Source organism: Podarcis melisellensis (genome assembly GCF_964234715.1).
Source record: "Podarcis melisellensis genome assembly, chromosome: 9".
NCBI lineage: Eukaryota > Metazoa > Chordata > Lepidosauria > Squamata > Lacertidae > Podarcis > Podarcis melisellensis.
In genome coordinates this window covers 15,583,781-15,599,850 of record NC_138541.1, presented here as the reverse complement: position 1 = coordinate 15,599,850, position 16,070 = coordinate 15,583,781, and the positions used below count along the sequence as shown (strand labels likewise).

The window sequence follows — 16,070 nt, the reverse complement described above, 5'->3', positions numbered from 1 at the left end:
TAGGGAAGTTTGCCAGTTTCTCGAACCTGTGCAAAAGTGCAGCAACCGATGACTTAGCTCTATAGTATGGAGTGAAGGCTTTCCCCTGCATACATCACAGCAGCATTTTGTCACTACTTATGGTCCTTTGTTCAGGGAAACAGATAATTAGTCAAAATGTCCTTTTGAACGTGACTGGTAGCGATGTTTTTAAAAAGTCCGTCCCCACCCCGCCCTTTTTCTGGAGTTGTTATTTTCTCTTAGGAAAAAGTTCTGATTTCTTAAAAATTGGTGTTGTTGTTTATTAAATTTGTATACCACCCTTCATCCATAGATCTCGGGGCAGTTCACAACATTAAAAAATTACAATATAAAAACACAAAATACATTTCCTCCAGTGTTGACCCTTACAAAACTATGTTGATGATTCAACAAGTAAGGAAAACATTTTGGAGCCATGGAGAGAGCCATCATATGGGTTATTTATGGCCAACAGCTGAGTGTTGTTTCCCCCCCATTTGCTGTTCTGATAACGTTTTCTTCTTGTCTGTTTTTTCGTTTTTGTTATTCTTGAAATGTGTTCTACTCAGGCCATTGTTTAAGCATTGCAATTGCCTTGTTTTTATTTTTCCTCCTTGGAAGCAGTGCTTCATGGCCCCACCTAACAACAGGGTTATTACTGTCATTATAGATTTCAAAGGAGGGTTACAGGGGCAATGCGAAGAAAACAGTTTCCAATAAGTAATTTAACTTGTCTGCCTCCTTTGAAAAGCTGGACACTGGGGGGTATAAATCCAGGCAGAAGTTAAATCTGGTGCAGTAATATAAATGCAAAGAAATACACTAAACTACTTCCAGAAGCCCTCTTTTCATGACATCTCACAGCTTATTATGCTTCTCTCTTTGCAACATTTATCTTGTGGTTGACAAAGCTGCTTGTTTTGCTAAAGTTGCTGATAAAAAAAAGCAGAAAATGGGCAAAGGCTTTTTAGATAACATGGAGGCAAGAACAGACCTTCAACTTAGACCAGACATTCCCAACCTTCGGCTCTCCAGGTGTTTTGGACCACAGTTCCCATCATCCTTGACCACTGGTCCTGTTAGCTAGGGATCATGGGAGTTGTAGGCCAAGACATCTAGAGGGCCGCAGGTTGGGGATGCCTGACTTAGACTATTGAAAGGAGCTAGGCATTATTGGTTTTAGAATAAGAAAAAGCCCTGCTGATCAGACAACCAGATGCTTACAGGAAGCTCCCAAACAGAACAGGAGTGCAGTGTCTCCCGCAACTGGTATTCAGAGGCATATTGCCAAGTTGGCAGTAAAAATGAAGCCTAATTTAGAACTGCAGAAACAGAACTATAGATCTGGGCAGGGCAATCTGCCAAGCGGGTTGAAGGTTGGAGAACTGATGACAGAGAACCCAAGTTTTCACCAGGCTTCTCGGTGGATGAGAGAGAGGGGTTGGCCTCCGTTTTAGTTTCAGCACCTGCTGAGGAAGCAATAGTTCTGCCTTCTCGCAGGACGTTTGGCAGAGGGCAGTGAAATAGTTGGCGCAATAGTCACAGTCTGTTGCTTCCTGCAAACTCCATCACCACGCCTCTCAAGCAGCCAACTGTGTCTTCGTCATTTCAGGTAACGAAACACGAGCGGCAGATGATGAAGCCCCTGTATGACAGATACCGCTTAGTCAAGCAGATCCTCTCGAGAGCCAACAGCATCCCTATCATCGTGAGTATAAACCTTTTCTGCATGGATAGCTTGAGTGGACCTTGTCTCATTGCTGGCAGCGAGAGAGGGAGAATCCTATCTTTGTGCACCCCATTGGACATAATGTCTCAGTTGCAGCCATTTTCCCCTGTATGGTAAACTGCTGGATGAGCATGTGCATAGGAAGAGTAAAGAGGGCCGGCCCTAGCATTAGGTAAACTGAGTTAACTGCTTCAGGTGGTGGAACCAGAAAGGCAGAATTGGAGTCCCCCTTCCTGCCTGGCCACTTGCTTCCACTGGCCTGCTGTGCCTTTTCTGGCCGTTCAGCAAGGCTTTCCATCTCCTCATAGGTGTCAACTTTCCCCTTTTCTTGCAAGGAATCCTATTCGGAATAAGGGAATTTACCTTTAAAAAAGGGAAACGTTGACAACTATGCTCCTCTGCCCTTGCCTCATTCTGGATGGCGCAGCTTTGAAGAGGCTAAAAACAGTGCTGAGAATTAGGGGGCTATTTTCGAAGTTGCTGTAGGTTTAAACTCCCTTTCCCCCCCCCCCCCCGGCCAATCCCCAATTTTGGGCACCAGTTAAGAGTTGCAGCAATGCCACAGCCAGAATGCTTCATTCTGATGAAGAACCTTGGGCTGTCCTAGATGGAGGAAGGAGGTGGAAAGCCATGCCAGCACTGCTGGCACTAAAACAGCAGCAAAACAACAAGAAGAAAGTAAAGGCGGGGGAGGAGACCTTTCAGGCAGCACAGTCTCTTGTGCCAGTCTTGGGAGTAAAGTACTTCTGCATGGGGAGAGCTGTTGCTGCTGAATCAGTCTCAGAGGCCTTGGGGAGAAGGTCCTCAAGATGGAGGCAGCGTTTCACAAAGAGATCTTAACACTACTAGCATTGCACCTGTGGACCACATGGGATGCTACAGTCTGCACTAAAGCCCTCTCTAGTGTGGGTTTCTTGCGCCATGCCAGTGAGTAGTAAGAAGAGCAGTTCAAGCTCTTCTCAGGATGCAGACACCTGAGATTTGGGTGTGCTGAATGAGCATGACCCCTGGGGTCTAAAATCTCAGGCCCCAATATCAGTGGAATTCCTTGTCTATAAAGAAGCAGGCAGTTCACCCCACACATTTACCCCCTCGATTTGCGATCAGCAACTGTAGACTTAAGACTTCTGGCAGTTCACAAGGGAGACTGGGCCAGGGACTTGGCTTACGTTTCTTTGAGGGAACCAGCATCCCTGCCTAGTTGGCCGTCCTTGAGACTCCTTTGGCTGAAGGGAGGGAGCAATTAGACATCCTGTTTCTTCTGACCCGTGGAGGAGAAAGTACAGCAGACAGCTACAGTTTCCTCCACAAACACAGTTGTGCTAGCAGAGGAAGAGAGAAAGATCCCACTTGAATAGAGGTTGGGGCATCTCTCTTTCTCCCCCCACCACCCCCAACTCAGAGACACATATGTTAATTTTGCATTACAATCTGTACAGACTTCCAGAGAGTCAACCGCTTTGGCACTTTAAAAAAAATACCATAGTACAAAAAGTAGATTGCAAATTGACTTTTCAGCTGATACAAAATTCCACATTAAAAAAAGAGAAATGGAACCCAAAATTCTATGATTAGGGGAAGAAAATTGACGCCTCAGGGACATTCTGGGGAATAGCATTTTTTCTGGGTTGCAGCATTGACTTGAATCCTAAGATAACTTAAGGAAATTAACAGGCGAGAAGTTTCCCATCGCCTTCTTCCCACTGCAATGGCCTGTTCCTCCCAAAAAGCCTCTCTGAGTGAGTCAGGGGTCATCTGGGATGGGAATGGGGGGCGGTAGAGACGACCAGACAGGAAACTTGTTTTTTGTAAACTTCTTTAAGTTAGCATGCCTCTGACCCAAGCTTTGATTTTTAAAATTTTATTTATTTATTTATTTGAAAGAGGAAGTTGGCACAGTTTGAGATTATTTGTTCCATGTTTTGTCAAGCGGGGGGTGGGCAGTAGTTGTAGGAGGGGGAGCTGCCACATTCTCCTGACTGCAGGGCTTAATTGTTGAGGAACACATTTGAAGTTTGCCTTTGTGACCATGAGGACCAGCCAGAGACCTGATTTCAGAGCAAGAAAAAGGGAGAAAATGTGCCAGTTTCCACAGTGGGTTATTGCATCTCTTGAGTGCACTGTGAGTGCTGCGTACCAGGCCTTCTGGCCATTCAGCCAGTGCAAACAAGAGATACTTTCCTCTTACTTTCTGCCTCTTTATTTTCATGAATGAGAGTTTATTTTTACTAGTTTGCTGCTGCCCCCTCCCAGCCTTCGCCTTGGCAGGGGAATAAAAGTTGTCTATTCAAATGAATGGATGGGATGCCATTTGGGTTATTGGGCGTTGTCACATTTACCCTGATAAGCGCATGCTTCTTCTGGGCCCAGGACACCACCCAGCAAAAGATTTCTCTTCTGCAGGTCCCCTTGAAAGCAAGAGGAATTGCACAAATGCTGTCTTCAGTCCCATTAATTTCAGCAAGCACTTAAGCAAGGGAAAGCTCTCTGAGGGGTTGTTTTGATTCCATATGCATGGAATCAATGTCATATTTCATTTGATCCATGACAAGCATCTGGGTATCCAGTCCTCTGCAGTCTGGATCTCCATCTCGCTCACAACCATACAGTTCCATTTGAGCATGTCTGAATAAGGCAGCCCCTGATTGTGCATCAAAACTGCCTCTTGCACCAGAGCCTTTTTGTTGAGGCTCATTTGCTTAGCCTTGGGGGTATACTGCAGCCATCTTTCTGCATCTAAAAGCATAATAGGTAAGGCAGTCACTAGACAGTGTTTCCATATTGCGTGGAAGGATGATGATGATAATAATAATAATAATAATAATAATAATAATAATAATAATAATAATAATAATAGTTGTTAGATTCGACCCTGACACTTCTTAATGAAATTCATTATTGGGGAGAATTTTAACGGTTTTAATCCAGAAATGAATGAGGAATGGGAGAGATGGTGGAGGAAGGGGTCATTATGTAACCTGCTTATTAACGCCTGTCACAGGGTTCCCCCTCCAGCAAGCGGAGAAGCCCTTTGCTGCAGCCAATTATCGAGGGTGAAACTGCTTCCTTCTTCAAGGAGATAAAGGTGAAAAAAACCTCCCACTGCTAACTCATTTGCTCAGCCTGCATCACTTCCCTTCTCCCACAATGAAAGTGATAGACACCCCTCTCTTTCTTTCTTTCTTTCTTTCTTTCTTTCTTTCTTTCTTTCTTTCTTTCTTTCTTTCTTTCTTTCTTTCTTTCTTTCTCTCTCTCTCTCTCTCTCTCTCTCTCTCTCTCTCTCTCTCTCTCTCTCTCTCTCCCCCCATAATTGCTGGTTCTTCTGTCATGTCTCCAGGAAACAAAATCAGTAGCTGCTTTTGTCTGGCTTCCTTTGTCCACGTTCTCCCTGCCTCTGTTACAACTGGCCCTTCAGTTCCTCCTCTTTTGCCTCCCTTTTGATTTGCAAAATGCGCAATTTATTCCTTGCACCCTTGCCGCCTTCCCCTTCCTAAGATGCTGTTTTTGCAATTTTTACTGCTTAGCTTTCTTTGGCTCATATGCTGGGCCTTGGCCCAGATCTACAGCCGCGGCAGAATAAGGTGGTAGAGTTCTGAGGGGGCAAGAATAGACTGTACCACTTCAGACTGCAGGTTGAGGGATCTCTCTCCTGAATGTCTCCACTTGAATAGAGTTCTGCGAGCTTTCTGCTCCAGAGAGGGTTGCTTCCTTTTTACTTAGGAAAATGTTTTTGAAAACGTGATCACCTCCCCTGCCACACACAAATCCTGTAGTCTGGACTGAAACAATCCATTCTGCCACCACATTTTGCCCAAATCTGCCCTAGGTTGGGCTTGAGCAAACCTAAGGCTTCTCTGCCACACTTCATACTTACTTGAATTGTGTCTCCTCATGTGACACCCCCATGATGTAATAATAATAATAATAATAATTATACCCCTTCCATTTGCCACTCTGGGCTGCTTCCAACAAAATATTAAAATACAGTAATGCATCAGACATTAAAAGCTTCCCTAAATGTTCTCAGTAACGGTACCTTTGTGACGGAGAGCAGCCTTCCCCCAGCTAGCACTGATGGGAGCTGTGGTCCAAATAACCAGCATTTGTATATTCTTTAGAGGCAGAGCCTGATCTTACTGGAACAAATCCTAAGCACTTAACGTGGGCTGGAGGAATCCTTCAGGAATGCACTAAAGGTGTTTGTCTGCATCGCCTCTTCCAGGACCACCAGCCCCTACCCCTTCTTTTTCAGTTCCCAGATATGAAATATTTGAAGATTGAACATGAATGTTTAATACCAGGTTCCATTGACTCAAAGCATGGGCAGCTACCCACCCCCCTAAATCAAGTAAATCAATAAGAAGACTTAACTAACTGAGGTTCTGCCCCTTCAACATAAAGCCTGCTCCACTAACATAAATCCTGACTACACACCCATGTCTCGGAGTGATGGCGGCTTTTTTGGTTCTGCCAAATCCCAGTTGGCAAAGCCCCCTTTGCACTTTCCTTGGATGAGAGCAAAGCCCTTGGCAGCATTTGCTCTGGGAGCGCTGCAATTAGAGGAGAATCTGAGCTCTCCCACCAGCCCTTGGAGCCGGCTCACAGTGGCAGCCTCCGTCACTGGCTTCAAGCGTTCAAGCCACTCAAGATGAAGCGGTAACCTGTCCAAAGTTAGAAATGTGAACTTCCACAGCAACCCCCCCCCCAAAAAAAAATTAGTTAAGCTGTTCAACTTAACAAGGCAGAATAACCAGGCGTTCTGTTTCCTTGCTGCAATGCAGGGATAGGAATGGGTTTTGGCAGCTCGACCACAACACAACCCAGCAACTCCTGAGGTTCTTCCCATTCTCCATCACCCCTTGACCATGTGTGGGGAGAGAGCCCCACCAACACCTCACTCCAGAGGCAGAACTTGAAGGAAGCTTGTGAATCGTGCTAGGAGAACCCCTAAGTCAGGCACAGGCACAAACTCCGGCCCTCCAGATGTTTTGGGACTACAATTCCCATCATCCCTAGCTAACAGGACCAGTGGTCAGGGATGATGGTCCCAAACATCTGGAGGGCCGGAGTTTGCCTATGCCTGCTCTAAGTCATTATATGCCAGGTGTTATCCAATTGTTGTTAGAATACCTCTCCCATCAGTCCCAGGGATGATGGGAGTCCAACAATACTTGGGAAGGTCCCCAGGTCCCCAACCCTGCTCTAAACCAAGGGGGGAAAGTTAACATCCTTTTGGTTCCCTTCTTCTCCTGCATTTACCTTGCCCTGACATCATTCTAGGAGCTTGTGGAGACTTCTTTAACAAGCTGAGGCTTCCATTACTTAAGCTTTGCCTGCCTTAGAATATACAGAAGTCTTGGAAGTGGTCTCCATGCAGCAGCCATTAACACATCCACCAGCTGCATATTAACACTTGGCAAGGGGCCTTGGGCCTGATCCGGCAGGGATCTTCTCGCAATCTGGTGCTACAGACTGCTTCTTTGTGTGTTTGGAATGTGGCCACATTGCTTCTGGGAATGCGGCCAGTAAAGATAGCACAGGCAATGGTAATAATTGGTCCCGAAATGTCTCTGCAGGAGGAAGACGACGGTTCTGAAGAAGACAGCAACACGAAACCAGATTTCACGGTCACCATAAAGCCGGACTTCAACGTGAGAAGTTTCTTGGACCATCTAGAAGATGATGGCGACGGCTTTGTTTCTCCGGTGGATGATAGGATCTCTTCAAAAAGCAGCCAAGATATGGGGCTGTCAAATCTTCATGCTGCCTCCATGTATGTCAGGTTTTTGGCTGTCAGATTCATGTTCTGCATACTGTGTGTTTGGGCTAAGGTGGTAACTAAAATTAGGAAAGGGATCTATAATATATAATTGTTACTTATACTTTCTTAACAATGGGAGCTGAACTGTGATAATCATCATCTGTCACGTGGCGGTTATCGCTTAAGGTTGTTTTGTTTTGTTTAGCTTTCTGCAGTATTTTTGTGTCTCTGTTTGGGTGTCCGCTTTTGTTTTGATTTTCTTTTTTCTTAAATTACATAGGCCAGAACTTGTAGAACAGCTCCAGGAAGTCAGGGAGGAGAAGAAGAGAATCAGGAAAAAACTGAGAGATTTTGAGGACAATTTCTTCCGGCAAAATGGAAGGTAACTTTATTTCTCTTTTTTTATCCCCAATCCTTCACTTTGCCACATCAGAACCTTTGTTTTATTTACCATCATATTCAAGAAATGAGCATTTACTTATCCTTTACAATGCAAGGCACTTTGCTTGCATCTTTACCACAGGAGTGAGCAACCCATAACCTTCTAGATGTTGCTGGTTTAACTTCCCATCTTCCCTGGCCATTGGCCATGCCAGCCTTGATAGACGAGAGTTTGAATCCAGCATCCTCTGCAAGGGGATTTTTATTCATGTATATGTGGTACCCCCAGGGGATCTCTTTTGGCAAAACTGCCTTGGAAGCCAAAGAGGCACAAGCTGCCTCATTCAGAATTTACTTCCTGATCTGGGTTGAGCATAAGAGGAAACCAAGAACAGCATTGGTGGGACCGCCAATCCCACCTTCTCATGTTCACCCTTTGAAAACTCTTATCCTTCACAAATGTCACAAGCCTATCGAAACATATGTGCAGATTTAATGTAAGTGCACAAGTTTTGTTTCTGAGAGAACGTGTGTGAATCTGAGAATTGTTTCCAGAGGCAACGTGAAGCTTCTATTCCGGCCCTGGAATGAAAACAAGCTCTGCCATTCCATTTTCATGTCACAACAGGCATTGTGGTTCACAAGAGCCCACTATGAAGTCTAGAAATTTTCTTTTTAAAAATAGTAGCCAAGCTTCTCTGTTTTCCTACAGGGAACCAACATCATTCATGTAAGGAATATGTCCTGTCCGCTTTCTTTCCTTCCTGTAGAAAGTTGTTCGTTTGTTTGGTTTGTTTAATATGTATGCCACCCTTCATCCATAGATCTCAGGGTGGTTCGCAACATAAAAATACAATATAAAAAACAAAAATGCATGATTAAAACAAACAGAGGTGGGGCCACAGGCCTATAACCCCTCTCCCCCAGTAAATCAGTCCCTCCGATTACAACTTTGGCCTGTTGGTCAAAGCAGAGCTTTCCCTCCACCTTTTACTCATCCTGGTACAGTGGTACCTCTGGATGTGAATGGGATCCGTTCCGGAGCCCCGTTCACATCCAAAAGCGAACGCAACCTGCGTCTACGCAATTCACTCCTTCTGAGCATGCGCGTGGTGTCATTTTGACCGTCTGCGCATGCGCGAGCAGCGAAACCCGGAAGTAACGCACTCCGTTACTTCCGGGTCGCCGCAGTGTGCAGCCCGAAAATATTTATCCCAAAGCTACTTCAACCCGAGGTATGACTTCCGTTCATCACCTCACCCTGGCATTTTCCTTACATGTTAACTTTTGGTTTTAGCAGATGCTTGTCTGAAGCATTTCCACCCCACCAATCTGGATTGGCAAGGCACACTTTTTTTCCCTTTTTCTTTTTGAGGCACCTCAATTTGTGTCAGGATTTGGGTACCTCATGCAGCACATAAACTATGGAACTCCCTCCCACAGGAGGCAGCAAGAGGCTGCCGACTTGGGAAGGCTTTAAAAGAGAACCGGGCAAATTCATGTAGGCCAAGGCTATCAGCGGCTCCTTAGCTGCAATGGCTATTTTCTGCCTCCGCTGCTAGAGGCGTTATGCCTCTGAATACCAGGTGCTGGGAATTGCATGGTGGTGTTGTGCTCGCGGGCTCCCCGTGGACACCTGTTCAGCGACCATGAGAGCAGGATCCTGGATGGGCCCATTGTCTGAAGGAGAAACGTCTTCTGAAAAAGCCTTCCCTTCTGCTTTCTTGCAGGAACGTTCAGAAAGAGGACCGCACTCCTATGGCGGAAGAATACAACGAATACAAACAGGTTAAGGCCAAGCTGAGGCTGCTGGAGGTCCTCATCAGCAAGAGAGACATTGGCTCCAAGATCATGTAACAAAGGCGCGCTTGACCTTGCCGGTAGAGTTAAGAAGTTGGCCAAGCCAAAGGAAGGATTGCTTGAAGAACTCAGTAAGGCCCTTGCGCTGTGAGGGCCTTCTTAGCAGCAATCCCGGGGCTGTGTCTGACAAGGAGGAGACCCCTGCATCTTTTCTTCAGACTTGGGGGGGCCTCTCCTGCCTCCGAGCTGGTTCACCCAAGCCAGCGGGAGGGGGCTGAGGTGGGTGATCCATTCAAAAGACTCGCCACCCACCCCACAAGGAAGGGTCCGTCTGCTTTGATCAGCCTGCGACTTGTGAAACGCTTAGACTCACGAGAGCCTGATTTTATGCCTTCTCCTGAGTGTCAACGAGAGAGAGGTGAACTAGTTTGAGTTATCATGAATCGCCAAATAATTGTCTGTAATTGTCAGGCCAATAAAGCACCCAGGTCTGTTCTAATGCGGAGGAGCTTGCATCCTGGGGTGATTTTGTGGCTTTGAAAGAAGAGGCGACACCTCCTCCTCGGGATCTCGTGCTCGAATGCAACCTCAGCTTGTTGGGGCTGCGGCTTTTCTTTTCTTTTTAAGGTCGCCCTCAGTTGAATGTTTCGAATTGGTGGGAAAGCACTGTGTGCCACCCTTGGCCTTTTTTTTAGTGAGTGCAGAGAGACATTTTCTTATTCTCCTGCTTCCCCTCCCCACCCCAAAAATATTATTTCACACTGGCGCTTCTCTTCGAAAAGACGCAGAGAAGAAGAAGAGCTGAGAAAAATGGGAAACTTGGTAAAATCTGGTTTAGCAAGTTAGAGAGAGCCCTCAGAGTTGAGGCACAGATTGCAGCTCTAATCTCTCCCGTGCATAGGTGTTTGAATCTGGGCTGTGGATTCGAAACTGTGTCCTGAAAATCCTTGGGACCTTAATAGAGATTCCTCAATATGAAGGTCCGTAGCAGGCAGACAGGCATGCTACCCTGAAAGAATCGTGTCCCACATCATCCATTTTCTCCTGCAGTGGTGGTGCCACTCTATAATGCACTATTGGCTCAAGTGGAGTCCTGGTGAGATGCACCAAGTTTTTGCAGTGGTTCATTGCAGTTGTGCAGAGGTTTCTCAGCAGACAAATTGGATGCAGAAAGGGTTTCCCAGGGTTAGAAAGTGTGGGAAACCTCTGAGCAGCCTTTCCTTGCTGCTGCTTTTTAAGGACAGTGTTGGCTTATGCCAAGGAGCCCTTACAACTGTTTGTTCCCCCCGCCCTCCCGAAATCTTAATGGGATCCAATGATAATGAGGCGGCAACATTTTCTGTTGATGTTTTTGTAGCCGCACCTTGTTGAACGCGACTGTCTTGTTGCTGTACTTTCAAATAGCTTGTGTTAAAAATCATAGGTACAATGATGCACTTTAGAAAGACAGAGAAGAGTTTTATATTTTTTAAGAAAATCGAAAACCAATCGTAAGAAAGCGTAACCAAAACAGTACTTTAAAGAAAGAACAAATCTTTTGTCTACCTGACTTGTGTGTGTGTGTGTGTGTGTGTGTGTTTTATGCTGTTCTTTTAGTAAGGAAAAATAATGTCTAAAACTCAGCTTTAAGATTCGTCTAGAGAAGCAAGCAGCTAACAGGAATCAGCAGAAAACTTTCTAAGCACCAGCCCTGGAGCCTTTTTTTTTTTTAATGAGCACTTGATATAACGAACAGTGTCTGATCAGAGTTCATAGAAATGCTTCCTCTGCTCTGTTGAATCAAAAACCTGGTGACAAGCATACTAAAGCCCTATTAAATAAATGCCCCTCTGAATTGAATAGATTATCATAATCAAATAGATTATCATAATCAAAACTGAGGCAAACATAAATGTGGTTCCAGAGAAAACTTAACTTAACTCTGTGAACCTTATGGGAGTGGAAGGCTTTAGACTCGTTTTTAAAAGAGTCACCCATTTATGGCGTGTGGAAAACTGCTTTTGAGGGACATCCCCCAAACAGTTTGTACTATGGTTTGTGCAGCTGGGCAGAGGCTCAAAAGCAGCCAAAAATTACATGAAGCCAAGAGCGAACTGCTTTCATGAGACCTAAGCAGCTAGATTTTTTAAAACAAAAAATACGTGTGATGTGTCTATGTTAAGATCTTTTAGGGGGGGACGGGGATGACCGACTGACATAGTACAAATGAATGAGAGTGAAGCAAAGCGCATGTTTATATATTACAAAATGCTAATATAAATGAGGTCGAGATGTTTATTTTAAAAGCAAAATGAGAATGACACGTTAAATGAATCACTTAACAAATATAAATGCCTAGAATTTTTTTTATAAAAAAAGAAGGAAAACTTGTAATTTGTTCATGGGTTTACACTTGAACAGTCGAATCGTTTAGCTTTTTTATACATTGAAATAAATGTGGAGCAATGAACACATCTTCTCCTAATCATTTTGTTAGGCTTCCAGGTTTGTGTATGTTATATATGTGCATCTATTCGTGGCCCGAATTGCTTTTCCCCCCATCACCAAAATGAAAGCACACGTGGACTCGAGAGAGCAAAAACTGTGTGGGCTAGTGGTTTCTTCTCATCCCGACTCGCTGGCACAAGATGGAAATTCAGGCCTGGCATAGAAGCCAGCTTGCTGTGAGGAGGCGTCCTGGGGTCAGATCACCTAGTGGTTTGAGAGCAAGAACTTGCCACAGATTCCTGAAGCTCTCACACTCCTTCCCGCCGTCTCCTTGCCTTTAGAAGAGAACCAGATGCTTATATGAAACAGGATCCTCCCCAACAATTGAAGAATACACCTTTTCCAAAGAGGTTCCCAGGGATGGGGAGAACCAGCAGGATCTTGTAATCAAAACTGCCTGTGGTGAGAGGAGCAGGTAGAAATGGTGAAGGCCTGATCCTGATCTTTCCTTGGGACTAGCCATTAGAGGCTGTGGGGGTAGAAGAAATACCAGGATCTCAGCAGTGAGCGGACAGAGCTTTCCTACTCCTAGTACAGGAATTCCTGGATCACTTTCTTTGCAGCTGTCCATCAAGCCTTTGGATACTTCCAGCCTAGCAATTTATCCTGTATGTGGGGTTTTGCTAGGGGAAATTTGCAGCATGCTGAGTTGCCCTCTTGGGCTTTTGCCATTCGATTTGTCTGTGGATACAGTGGAAGGGAAGGAAGAGGGGGTGAAACTGCCGGTGGTGTGACTGCAATCAATGCAGCAGGTACCGAGGGAATCTTAATTCAGGGTTGGCTCTCGTGAGGACTTCGCCATACAAAAGGGGATTATTTGCTCATTTGGATGCTGTTTTAATCTCCATTAGCATTACTTTTAAGCAACCTTTCCCCACTTACCATTTTAATTCCTTCTGTAGTTAGCTGCGTATTATTTCACTTAAGAGAGCAGATTCAAACAGGCAGGCAGGTGTGTACTCCAGTCCTCCACGCACCTGTTTCTCCTCAAAATGAATGAACCTGAGTGACTGCATGTTTGAATGGAGGATCTGCATACAGAGCATCATCTCCCTGCCTTTTTTCTGAGGCTTAAGCTTTCATATTTTTCCCCATATGAATGCACAGGTACCCTCTCCAAATTACTTCCCAGGTTTCTCGGAGGGACAGCTAAACTGGTATAAAATTGTTGTAGTCTAGAAATCCTACCTCCAGTCTCTACTAGGGCTGAGCAGAAGGTAGTTCCATGATTGAGTGGTCGATTTCTAGGTGATTTGCCATCGATGGGTAAGGGTTTCTGCCTCCGTTGTTTTAACAATACCAAAAACAGCTTTCCCCCAGCTAATTGGACTGTTGAAATAAAGGACTGTGAGCTCAGTTCAGTTATAATACCGATTACAAATTCCTGTGCTTAGGATGTGCTCAGAGGGACTTTCCTTCGAATGGTATGTATTTTGCACCTGGCTCTCGCTAGCAGATCTTTTGAACTCTAGCAAAAGATAAAGTAGACCTGACAAAACCTAAAATCTGTCCACACCCTTGTAACAAATTGCAGTGAAAAAATTGTCCTTGCTGTTTCCATTAAAGTTTTAACAAATTGATTCTGCCCCACTCAGTAAACAGAAATCATGAGAGTTGGGAACAAAAATGCCACAAACAGAAATTCTGCTGCTGCTTTTTCTCCTACACGACACTTTTGAGAAAATTTGATTCCCTCCGTACTTGAAATTGATGAATGCTTTATATCCTTTGTACAGCTCCTCTCGAGGCAACTTTGCTAACAGCTGTCCTGCAGGTACTATGGATTCTCTGAAATATCCCCAATGCCAAAAGAAACTGAACAGAGGAGACTTGCAAACTTCTTTGAATCTCCTGTGGAGAGGGGTATAGCCAAACCTTTTACAGTGGCAAGAAAATTGTGTTCCAGCTCTCTAACAACTCTGCAGCACTGCTGGGTGTCAAGGTTGCTTAAAAGCATATATTCCCAAGTATTATCTGTGCCTGTTCTCAGCCCTCTGTGGACATTTGCATGCACTGACAATCCCATGTTCTTATTTTGTGCATCTATGTAGTGAAGGTCCTAGTTATGATATAGGTGTCAGGCACAATCCCAGGGACGTCCTCTGCATGAGCTTCATTGAAATAGGAGGACAGCACACACAGATGACTTCAAACCTTTTTTGAGTTTCATGTACTGATTACAGCTGGAAAGCTGAAAACAAAGCCAATCATACCATGCAGCTGTAATAAATGCCTTTGTCAGACTTCAGTCTAGGTTTCAAGAGCAACCACCCAACTTAATCCTGTTCATGATCTGCTTGATGCACCTGACGAAATCTTGTGCGCTCTGTTCTGTGTTTACAATCATTACTTAAAGTCAGCAAAATTCAATCAAAACACTGGTGGGGGTTTTTTTGTTGGTTTTTTAAAAATGTAAACCTGTAGACATATATATATGTACTTTTTTCATACAGGGTTGTATTTTGTATGAAACAGAAAAAATAAAACCTATTTTTGACTGCAACAGCCTCCATCACTCTTGCTAACAGGGTGGCAATGCTCCCAGTTTTTCTCTTGAAGTTTAACAGTAGGTAACAGTGGGACATGGGTGGCGCTGTGGGTTAAACCACAGGGCCTAGGACTTGCTGATCAGAAGGTTGCCGGTTCGAATCCCCGCGACGGGGTGAGCTCCCGTTGCTCAGTCCCTGCTCCTGCCAACCTAGCAGTTTGAAAGCACATCAAAGTGCAAGTAGATAAATAGGTACCGCTCCGGCGGGAAGGTAAACGGCATTTCTGTGCGCTGCTCTGGTTCGCCAGAAGCGGCTTAGTCATGCTGGCCACATGACCCGGAAGCTGTATGCCGGCTCCCTCGGCCTATAAAGCGAGATGAGCACTGCAACCCCAGAGTCGGTCACAACTGGACCTAATGGTCAAGGGTCCCTTTACCTTTAACAGTGGCAATCCCACTGAAAGCAACTAGTTGTGTGACTAATCTTCGCTCCTAACTGCAACCATGTTGCTTTATGGCTTAGGCTTCTATAATGAAGCAAAGCCCCCAACCAGTTTCCATTCCAGGGGTAGCCAACAGAGAGCCCACCAGGCATTATACTACAATTCTTGCCTTCCCTGACTCGGGCTGGTGGGAGTTGTAGACCAACAACATCTGGAGAGGGTTATGTTGCAGAAGATGGTGTTAATAAAAGAGAAGCAATATTGTGTAACACCATCGACTAGTTACTTATCAGAAGCTATTGGTAAAGGTACTTTGTCAAGTCAGAAACATGACACTTGGCTAAGTCTAGCCACCCAATCATCCTATTCATTTTTCTTGGCCTTGTTTGTGCTTGCAAGTTTTAAAGAAGATTTAAAAGGCTGCCTAGATCTGGATTGCAGTCATCCAGATTTAACATGAGATGGCAGCAACTTATTCAAGACGTCCTTCAGCTGTTCTAACTAGCACAAATGGTGCAAGCATGCAGTTTGTTACTGCTGCCGATAGGTTTCACATGAGAGGCATGTTCTTTTGTTGGTTCTCAACCTCTGCGAGAGAAAAAGTGGTCCCTGCTTTGCAGACAGAAGGTTCCAGTTCTGTACATCTCCAATTAAATGGATTGAAGCCAACTGTATTGGAGCGGGGAATCTCTGCCGAGTCGCCGGAGAACCACCAGTAACCAAAGTCCATATTGTGCCAAATGGACCAGTTAATGCTGAGTAACAAAACAAGGCAAGGGAACAAAACCTTGAAAACAGCTGGGTTTATTAAAGCCCCACACATTGGAAAAATACCCTTTTCCTACTCCTGAGACAACCTCCTAGAACCAGGCCATTGAAGACAAGCTGCAAAATTAAATCTGCAAAGCTGTATCTGATGAGAAGTATTTCATCATGCAGATGGTTGCCTTTGATTTAAAAACCTCTGGCAGCTTCTAATTA

General features: G+C 44.9%; 1 protein-coding gene across 1 annotated transcript in view; it reads left to right on the top strand.

Moving 5' to 3' along the window:
• The window catches only part of FAM13A (family with sequence similarity 13 member A), a 164,732-nt gene extending 154,556 nt beyond the window's left edge, over positions 1-10,176 (top strand). Inside the window, 5 exon segments of the mRNA XM_081924863.1 lie at positions 1,613-1,708; positions 4,731-4,814; positions 7,306-7,502; positions 7,771-7,872; positions 9,602-10,176. Of these exon segments, the coding sequence (XP_081780989.1) occupies positions 1,613-1,708; positions 4,731-4,814; positions 7,306-7,502; positions 7,771-7,872; positions 9,602-9,728 (606 nt within the window). The 3' untranslated portion in view covers positions 9,729-10,176.
• Positions 10,177-16,070: the final 5,894 nt, after the last annotated feature.